Source organism: Salminus brasiliensis, chromosome 9 (genome assembly GCF_030463535.1).
Source record: "Salminus brasiliensis chromosome 9, fSalBra1.hap2, whole genome shotgun sequence".
In the NCBI taxonomy this organism is placed as follows: Eukaryota; Metazoa; Chordata; class Actinopteri; order Characiformes; family Bryconidae; genus Salminus; species Salminus brasiliensis.
Genome location: NC_132886.1, coordinates 32,947,648 through 32,957,413, shown reverse-complemented (window position 1 = coordinate 32,957,413; position 9,766 = coordinate 32,947,648). Strand labels below are relative to the sequence as shown.

The 9,766-nt window shown below is 38.8% G+C and overlaps 1 protein-coding gene across 1 annotated transcript; it reads right to left on the bottom strand.

The window, feature by feature from the left end:
• Positions 1-858: 858 nt before the first annotated feature.
• On the bottom strand, positions 859-6,761 carry plk3 (polo-like kinase 3 (Drosophila)). Its single transcript, XM_072688253.1, has 15 exons — positions 6,412-6,761; positions 5,668-5,775; positions 5,390-5,506; positions 5,146-5,275; positions 4,937-5,024; positions 4,729-4,824; positions 4,403-4,601; positions 4,142-4,268; positions 3,933-4,042; positions 3,449-3,566; positions 3,132-3,215; positions 2,869-3,040; positions 2,573-2,702; positions 2,341-2,454; positions 859-1,955 (listed from the first exon to the last, which is right to left on the bottom strand). Exons 1-15 carry the CDS (start codon positions 6,628-6,630, stop codon positions 1,761-1,763), a joined length of 2,007 nt encoding a protein of 668 aa, XP_072544354.1. The 5' UTR covers positions 6,631-6,761; the 3' UTR covers positions 859-1,760.
• Positions 6,762-9,766: the final 3,005 nt, after the last annotated feature.

The window sequence follows — 9,766 nt, the reverse complement described above, 5'->3', positions numbered from 1 at the left end:
ATTTTGAATAATGCACAATGCTTTCAGTCTACAGACACTTGTAGCATGTCCCCACCTGCTGAAAGGATCACATTGCACACGGACAGTAATGGGACAATGACACAACACAACAAATGTTAACATTAACAATGTATATAAATACTTTTACACTGCCCTTTATACTTTTTTTTTTTCTTTTAGCACTTCCGTTCAGAAGCAAATAATGAGGGTATACATTGAGTATAAAAGCATAATAGACCAAAGACTCACTAATTGGGTCATGGCTCAGCAATTTAGAGCAAGCCTCATGAGGGTAAAGGAAGCGCAGATGCAAATTAATATATTGGGATTTTAGAGACATATGCTGCATTCAATATCTACTCTACTACATGAACATGTAAAATAGACCAGTAGAGAAGTGGAATAAATATTAGGTGCAACAAAATCTCCTTCCAAAAAACATACAATTAAAGTAGAAATGTAAGATTGTTTTTAAACGCCTTCTATTTGTGTAAAGCATCTTGCAAGACCATTCACAATGCCCATTCTGTCTGCTTTGTGCAGTTCTGAACCAGAGGGGAAATGTTGACAGCCACAAAGCTAAATCCATTTTCTCAAGCACCTTTAGATCCAAGGAGGAGTCTCCCAACTGCTACTAGATCAGACTAGCCAGTGGGAAATGCACCTGTAGAACCCATACCAGACCAGACCCGCACAGGACAGTGCTACAGCCCATATTATATGGGTCTTTCAAAAGCAACTTGATCCTGTGATTTAAGGCTTATGCTAAGCTTTAAAAACTTAAACCAAAAAAAAAAAAACTTTACATTTGTCCACACACACCAATAAACAAACAAAAACAAAAAAAAAAAAACCATATGCACTTCAAGAAACTTTATTTTCCCTCCCCAGATACATAAAAAAGTAATATGGAACACTACCCAGTGTTAACATGTGTTTAATTTAATAAATAAAAAGAAACAAAAAATAAATAAATAAATAAATAGACAGAACATGTGCCACAAAAATAATTGTCTGAAAAGATAACAGCTTAACAAATTATACGATAAACATGTATATTAACTTTTTACAGTCAGGATCACAGTATTAAGGAATACATCATATGGTGGAAGGCATGAAGTAAACAGTTGGAGGCACAAATGAAATACATATTTTCTTCTGATATAGATATTACAGAAGTAGAATACCATTTATCAGGCAAAAGCTTATACCAAGTGTGTGTGTAGTGCTCCTTCCACCATCCCACCCCATTACAATATCTGCAATGTCCACACTAGCCTTTTCTGATTTGAGCTTGAGGTTCAGAGGGGCCATTATTGCACAACTTGGACAAAAGTCCCTCAGAAAGGCACTTTATGCTTCCCAACACTTCAGCCACCCACCTCTGCCAGCTTTAAAATGTCTCCTTATAAAAAAATAAATAAATAAAGCTGTCCATGTCTGGTGTGTACCACTTTGGAAAGTAAACAGGGAGAAAATATAATAGAATGTTAGTTATGCCCCTCACACCAGTTCAGCTGAAACGAACAGGCTCAGTGCTTTGTTGTACAACACAAAGTCAAGCTGGTAGTGTAGGTGTTGGGTCAAGTATTTAAGGAGAAAGGAAATTCAAAACATTGCACCATTGTCCAAGGAGTCCAGGGTATGACCTAGGATGAGGCGACTTCATGGCGAGGAAGTCTTTTTTTCCCCCCCTTTTCTTTTTTTTTTTTTTTAGCAGCAAGTGGTGATGGCACAAGGCCCAAGCTTTGGGGATTTGGTCACACGCTCGCATAGTGCTGCAGCAACTGCACAACATAATGGAGCCGATGGCGCAGCTCTGATGAGCAGCCATGTTCACTGAGCACATTCAGAAGATAGGAATTGGACATGCGCTCCCGGCTAATGTATGTCAGAAGGTAGGAGTCTGACAACTTGCACAAGATGACCTTTGTGTGGTCAGCATAAAAGTTCACCTACAGAAAGCAAATAACAGTCAGACAAGCAAAAGGGATTCTTAAGCATTTGATAAAAGTACTATATTCCCAGACCCCATATGTAGACTAGTTACAGCATGGTTTAAGGGAAGACTAGGCTTCATCCATATCTAGGAATCCTAGAATCACTTACTGTTACTGCAAGACAATATTGAAATAGGTAAAGGGTCTTGCTCAAGGCCATCAGTGGCAGCTTGCCAAGCCAGAGTATCAAACCCACAATCCTGTCAAAGTTCCAGAGCTTGAACCGCTCAACCACCACTGCCCCACATTTATTACATATATTAGGGGATGTAACCAGGGGTGCGCATACATTACTACACACTGATATCACAATTCATATTAGATAGACAGAAAAACTTACCTGTATTGAACCATTGTTGAAGAGCATGACTAAAGCATGTTCAGTTTTTATCCACTGCAGGAGAAGAGGACACATGGTAAGAGGCAACTGCTCCTCACAGCCCAGATCTCCACCCTAAAGAAAGAGGTACACACAATTCTCAGCTCCATTTGAAAGCTTGTGAATTCACTTATACAGCATAAATCATGACTTCAAACCTTCTTTGCTGCACTGAGAATAGAAAAAGTTTTACCTCCATAAGATTCTGCTCCATGTATTTGGCCATGAGCTCCACTATGTGTTTTTGCCTCTGAAGTGGTTCGGGTAATGAATCAACTTGAAAGGTGAAGTGTTTATTGTTGGTCAAACAGTAATGCACGGTCCTGTTGTGGGGGAGGATTAAGAATAATGTTATGTTGATATGGAGTCTGATCTGTCTGCCCTAATTAATTTAGAAGCTGATAAATTAATAAAGCACCCCTTAAGTATGTGGGGTTCAATTAAGTTCAAAGCTTTGCTAACTGAAGTTTACAAGACAAAAGCCACTACCTGCGCTGGTCACACAGACTCAGGTGAGTGCCTTCATTGAAGAGGACACCGACATTCTGATTGGAAAGTTGATATCCAAAACCGTATTTGTTGGAGTAGTCCACCCACTTGGTCACCCACACGAAAGGTTTAGGTTTATCAAGACATGGCGGGTTTCTTGATGCTGAAGATACTGCAATATTGCATTTTATGTATTACGTTACATATTTCAAAGCATGAAACATTCATATATGCTTAAATCAGTAAGCAAGTTTCAATCAGACCTGCTGGCATGGAAGACAAGCAACTGTTAAGAACCTTCTTGACCGCCTCGGCCACAGCTGCTGGGGTCAGGATGTCTTCACATGCTATGAAGCAACATGACAATCTAATTAACAATGGCACCAACAGACAGCAAGCAATCATATGAATTTAGCACTTTAACTTTTTTTACACCAAAAGAAGCAAAAAGGGTTATTGTTGGAGAAAAAAATATTTTCGTATTAGCGCTCTACAAGCCTCAAAATACATCGAGCATATACATATGCCAAGTCATTGTTGCTACTATAGTCTACAAAAATTAACCCGTGCGTTCCCATACCCTCAGTGCTGCTGGCCACTGTGCCTTTGAAAGAGCAGGGAGCCGATTTCCTGGATTCTTCTTCACCTGGTGTGTCCAGAGGTCCAGAGCTGGCCAGCTGACCCACAGGAGAGGTAGCCTGTATTGAAAACAAGATGCAAAATACTTTAATAAATAAAAATAAAACTTAAAAAAAAAAAATAGTGTATACATTTATTTTAGTAGTTTGGGTCTAAATGAAGCTTTGGCACAGGTGCAGACGGTTGGTGTTAAATTTCCCCTTTTTAGTAGATTATATAATAATATTTAGAGATACAACAGCTCACAAATAAAACAAGCACAGTGCTCTTAGACTATGCATTACACCCTTTAAAAACAATCAGACTCCGAATTAGCCTAGAAGCAGAAATTCAACATAAGATAGCACCACAACATCACTCAATTAGTTAATTATTAAAAAGTATATTATTGGATATGCACTTGATAACCACTTTTCCATGCATACCTCATTCATACCCACTGTCTTGTAGCTGATCTGCCGACTGATTGAGTGCTTTACCATGCCAGATACAAGCTTTGAAATGTCTTCCTTGTCTTCGCTAGGGCTCTTCTCTACTGCAAGTCCACAAGACAAAAGGTTAAAAAAAAAAAAAAAAAAAAATAGGGAAACCAAGAAAAATAATCCACGGAGACGTTAAACTGAAGGTTAAAAACCTTTTGATTTCTTTTTGCCAAACAGGCTCTTGGCCATTTTGGTGAAGAACTTCTTGGCAGGACTGGGGGGGCTGAGTTCAGGCACCATCACACAGGAGCTTGGGGGAAGTTTGTCTGGTGTGAAGCCCTGAAAAGAAAAAGAGTATTCAAGGAAATGAGAATAAACTACCACAGACATCAAACACATCCAGCAGCAATGGGAAATAAGCAACAGTCACAAAGAAACCTATATTACAGTAAGCATTGCAGCGGTCTACAAACCTTGCTGAAGTACTCATGGACCAGAATTTGGTCTAGAGTAAGGCGGTCACTGGGGTTTTTCTGCAGAATTGCAGAGATTAACTTCTGTGCTGCTGGTGAAAGTGAAGGTGGGAGACTGTATCTCACTTCCTTGATACACTTGTAAGTCTCTTTCAAGTCTAAGGTTTCAAACGGTGGGTTCCCACACAAGAGTGTGTACCTGAACAATTCAGTGAAACAGATAGAATACATGTGAAGATCTGTCAAATCACTCTTTTCAAAGCCCATTTTTTTTAAGCCCATTTCTCTTGATTACTAAAACAGTGCAGAAAATGTAATATGCTTACATTACACAACCCAGTGACCAAACATCTGACTCAGTCCCATGGCCTTGCCGGTTCAAAACTTCTGGTGCCAGGTAGTTTGGTGTTCCACAAATGGTTCTGTTGAGCAAAATGAATTAGTTCTTCAAAATGTCACCACACTGATTTAAAAAAAAAAACAAACAAAAAAAACCCCAAAACATATTTGCACAGAGATTGAAATGGAACATACTTCTTTCGTTGCTCAACAGTTTCCAACTTTGCAGCTAGTCCAAAGTCTCCTAATCTCAATTCCATATTCTCATTTACAAAGAAATTACCTGCCAAAAAAAGGCCAGCAGTCAACTTCAGCAGTCAAACCCATTCAAAACAGAACCATACTTCAATAACAATAATTCAATTTTAAAACTGCAAGTTCAGCTACAAAAGAAAATGCAATACCGAGTTTAAGGTCTCTGTGGAGGATGCCTTTGTTGTGGAGGTATTTGAGGCCAGATATGATTTGTCTGAGGTAGTACCGCACTTCAGGATCAGTCAGGGTGTGCCGGGCTTTCCAAATATGTGCCAAAGACTATGATAAATGCAAATAGTCAAGCTCAAAACCCACTTTCACACCAACAATACCTACTCTTACTGCCAAAACGATTGGCTGTTTAACTGTTTAGCTCCCATGAAAGCAGCTCACCTTCCTGCTGCAGAGCTCTAGAAAGATATAGATGTTGTCTTGGTCCTCAAAATGATGGGAAAACTTCACCACATGCTTGTGCTGGAGGCTCTTGTGAAGTTCTATCTCATTAGTTATCTATGTACACAAACATCAAAATTAAAACCTGAAGTCTGAAATTATTTATATGAAACTGATATATTTAGTATATTTAGTTTAATCATGCCAAGATTAAAATGGAAAAGAATGACTAATGAACGTTAATGCGGAGTAGGCAGTGTTGCATGTTTTTCCCTTGCCTTTTCTCTCTGATGTGGCTTTGACACTCTGCTTTGTGGTATAACCTTCACAGCATACATCTTGTTGTTTGAAAGGTCGGTCATTTCATAGCAACGTGCGAATCCACCCTAAAAACAAAACAAATTGCTCTGAGTAAAATAACAGTACTTGCCTTAACACATATGTACACGGCAACTGCTTGTGTATGTTCCAACACATAAACGGGACAATGACGTCTTCGTCTTTCCTCCACCACAACCCCACCTAAAAACCTGGATCATGACGCTGCATTTTCACATTGCACAACCTAATATTGCTCAAAAGGATAGACAACCTAAGGCTTATTAACAGACTATATCGGTAAATAATGACGTCAGTGATGAAGCTGCAGCAGCAGCTGCACCGACGAGGAATGCAGCGTTATGGCCGTGAAGAAAAAAAAAATCTCCGTCTAATACAAAAATAACAAAGATCGAGCGAAGAGCGTTTTTTTACACAATGTCGCCGTTACACTTCTGGTTAACAGAAGGGGCAGATTGCAAGTTAATAACATAGGCAACATTGTGAGCTGGCAGATTTTTGAAGAGGGAGACTAAATAGTAGACCCTCTCGTCGTGTATCTGCTATGCCGCACAGATGCACAGTGAAATCGAACATTCAAAAATAAAATAACCCGAGAAACATTAGTCTGTGGTTAGTCTCTTTAACAGCATACCATTAACGAGTCTGAGATAGACATTTTAAGGTTAAGAAACATCAAGTACCTTCCCCAAAAGCTTTCCCTTGGTGTAAGATTTTCCACTTTTCGGGTCGACCACAACCTGCGCCAGCTCAGTCTTCGTCTGCTCGCATTTGTTAGCAGAACTCCGGTTTGGTTTAGACGACAGGGCTGCCTGGGAGCGGTCCGGAGACGCTCTGAACAAATCCGGATTCATCATTTGACACGAACGACGCTGTGCCGAGGTAAAACTGGTCGCGTCCATTCATTAAGATTGATCCTAGACGTAAAATAGTTCTTTAGCTCCGTCTTGAGTCGGAGTCGATGTCGATGTCGATGTCCTTAAGAGTCAAATCCCTAACGCACAGTCCTCTTGCGTGTAGCGCTGATAAAACATGTCGAGACAGAGTTGCACTAGTTTATAAGGTACCCATGACGCAATAGGAAAAGACGATTAAATGGGAGGAGCAACTATGGAAAGATGAGAGGTGATTGGTCTGGAGAAAGTCAAAATCACATGATTCAATCACAGCGTCCTCAAAGGAGCCCGATGACTATCAATGGTCGGCTATTGCTGGACTACTCGGACGCGCCTTTGACGTAGAATTTATGGTTTCCTTAATCTATACAGTTTTTTTATTCGTAGCAGCAAACCCGTTGGTGGATTGATTAAAGCCCGCGATGTAGTTTTAAAATGTTGATTTTTTTACGAGACATTATTTGTAATTTTTTGTTTAAAAAAACAAACAAACAAACAAACAAGACTTGCAAAAGTCTTTCAATTTGAAATCACAGTTTGAAAATGACCCTTGCCATTCTAACTGAGGACCAGAAGGCTTGTGACGCCCCCTGGTGGATTACGTTTGTTATACATGGTTAATCTAAAGAAACAATTTTAATTGCCACTTGAAATATGTTTTTTTAAACGCCTAAATGCCATTTCATTAGCTGCATTAAGTGTCAGGATCACAATTTGCGCAAGAAAAATAAAAAACACGAAACCACACAAAAAAACAAAAAGAAAAAACGCAGGACAATGCCCTTATGTTGCTGTGTTTATTTGTGGTGTTTTTTTTATTACTTTTTAAATCCGCAATTTGTTGCGATTACACTACCTGACTACCTCACACTACCTGTGAGAAACAGAAAATGAAAACGTCTGTCTAAAAACTGAAGCAACATTGTCCAAACGTCACACAGCAGACGTTGCATGGGGAAGTGGGAAAACCTTCTCCCAATCGATGTCGAGGGACTGATAGGCGGTTTCAGGAAAATACCAAAAGGGTATACAAAAGGGGAAATACCAACTATTAGGGCATAGCATCATTTCTTTTTCCTCTCCATTTCTTTTACTTCTTTCTCTTTTTATTTTTCTGCTAGATATCTTCTTATGTCTCCTTAATGCAATTCATGTCATTAACGCGTGTCATCTAGAACCTTTATTTATATATGTGGCAGCCAACACACTCATAAAGATGTTTTGTGTCTCTCAGCCTATATACTCACCTAGTTGTCAACGCTTTTTAGAGTCACAGCCTCTGGCTTAGGGAGGTGGGACACAGATATTGACAGACTGTTGTATTTTAAATTTTTGCTCAAAATTATTACTAGGGACTTTAGTAGTCATTGAACATTGGTGGGGACATATATTAATTCTGCACCCTTGGAAACATCCCTATATCTATCTCTAAACATAAAGAGAACCCTGCAGCTTGTTAACTATGAAATCTTGTTTGTAATGTTTTGTTTGTAACTTTTAGATCGGGGAGCAAAGCCATATGGCATGAAGGTATATGGAATCCCACATACTTTCATGCCATCTGGCTTTGCTCTATTTTACATTGAGTACATTTCTCATTAGATTCTCATTAGATTTCTCAATACCTTATGAGAAACCTCTTGTGCTGTGTGAGGTACATTCTATAGATTATTTTATGTTTGATGTATTAACTGTGCTGTACATACCAGTGGGAGTCGTTTATGTAATCATTAAGATCTGTGTTCCATTGTTCATGTTGTTTAGAAACACTGTCATCTTGTCTGCTGACAATTTTACACTTTTTTGATAAACATTTTGGATAAAAAGCTTTTTTTGATTATTATTATTATTATGTTAATGCTTTAGGGCCAAGCTAGTTGTGTAAAGACACTTCCTCATTCAGCTTAGCCAACTGTCACACAGTCATATTCAAAGGGAATTGAGTAAAATCCCTCATATGCTACAGCATGATTTAAAGCAAAAGAATTTGATCATGCTGTAGCATATTTTATTGCCAAGGACATGATGCCCTTATAAACAGTGGGAAAACCTGGAAAACCTTTTTCAAAAATGTATTTCAGTTACCCTTTTTCAGTCCACACAAAAAAATGTTGTTTTTTTTGGTTGTGCCAGAGTGAGTTTATACACACAGTATGTATTAATTATACACACAGCAAATGTATTCATTAAGACTCAGGTATAAATACAAAAAATATGTTCTTGGTACATTGCTAAAACAAAGAGTTCTTTTTTTCACAAGCCCACCATGAAATTAGCATGTTTTATCTATAGCACCTTTAAGATTATAAAACAGTGATACTGTAGCTACAGGCAACTTCAATTCGGAATTCATGTCCAACACCCCTGCATAGCAAAGCATTTTAAAAACTGTATCAGACAGACCTATAATTAATCTCTTTGGTGCAGGTCTGACGTTATCACGTCAATTATGGATAGTTTTAGCAAGCCTGATAAACTAGTATACTGTTATAGGTTTAATTCCAGTAATACCATTACCAATAATTAGCTATACTAAATAGCTATAGCTACATATTTTAGACACATTACAAATTGTTCTACATCCTGGACCAGCAAGATGTGAAGGCAGCGGGAAAAGGAAACTGTGCTTCATTCTCCCTCATCAGTCACGGCCAAGTGTCCCTTAGCAATGTATCTAAATCCCTCTGCTGCAGGGTTTTCTCACTGCCACAGATGGGTTAAATACGGAGGTTAAATGTAGAGTGAAAGACTACTAAGTGCTTGGTAACAGGTTGTACCTACGGCACCACATGTTGTGCATGCTTCCAGGCCAACGTGCAACAATATTTTTCATTATGCAAAGGTGATCACAAACCAGCTGCACACTCACTTACTTTCTGTTCACATACTGGTCTTTGTGTGTCCGAGGCGCCTGTATCCTGATGTGCGTTCCATCAATAACGCCGTGGACGGACTGGAATAACGATTGGAAACTCCTAGTTGCTAAACAGTTTGCTGCTGATTTCAAATAACGACGGTAAAATCTATACTCTCTTAATAACTGTAGCTCATTTAGATCTAGAGAATCTAAAAAAACTAGGTACATGGTCGTCTTCAAAAACCTGAAAAAAATCATTTTCTCAGTGTTCGCAGTGTTAAGGTG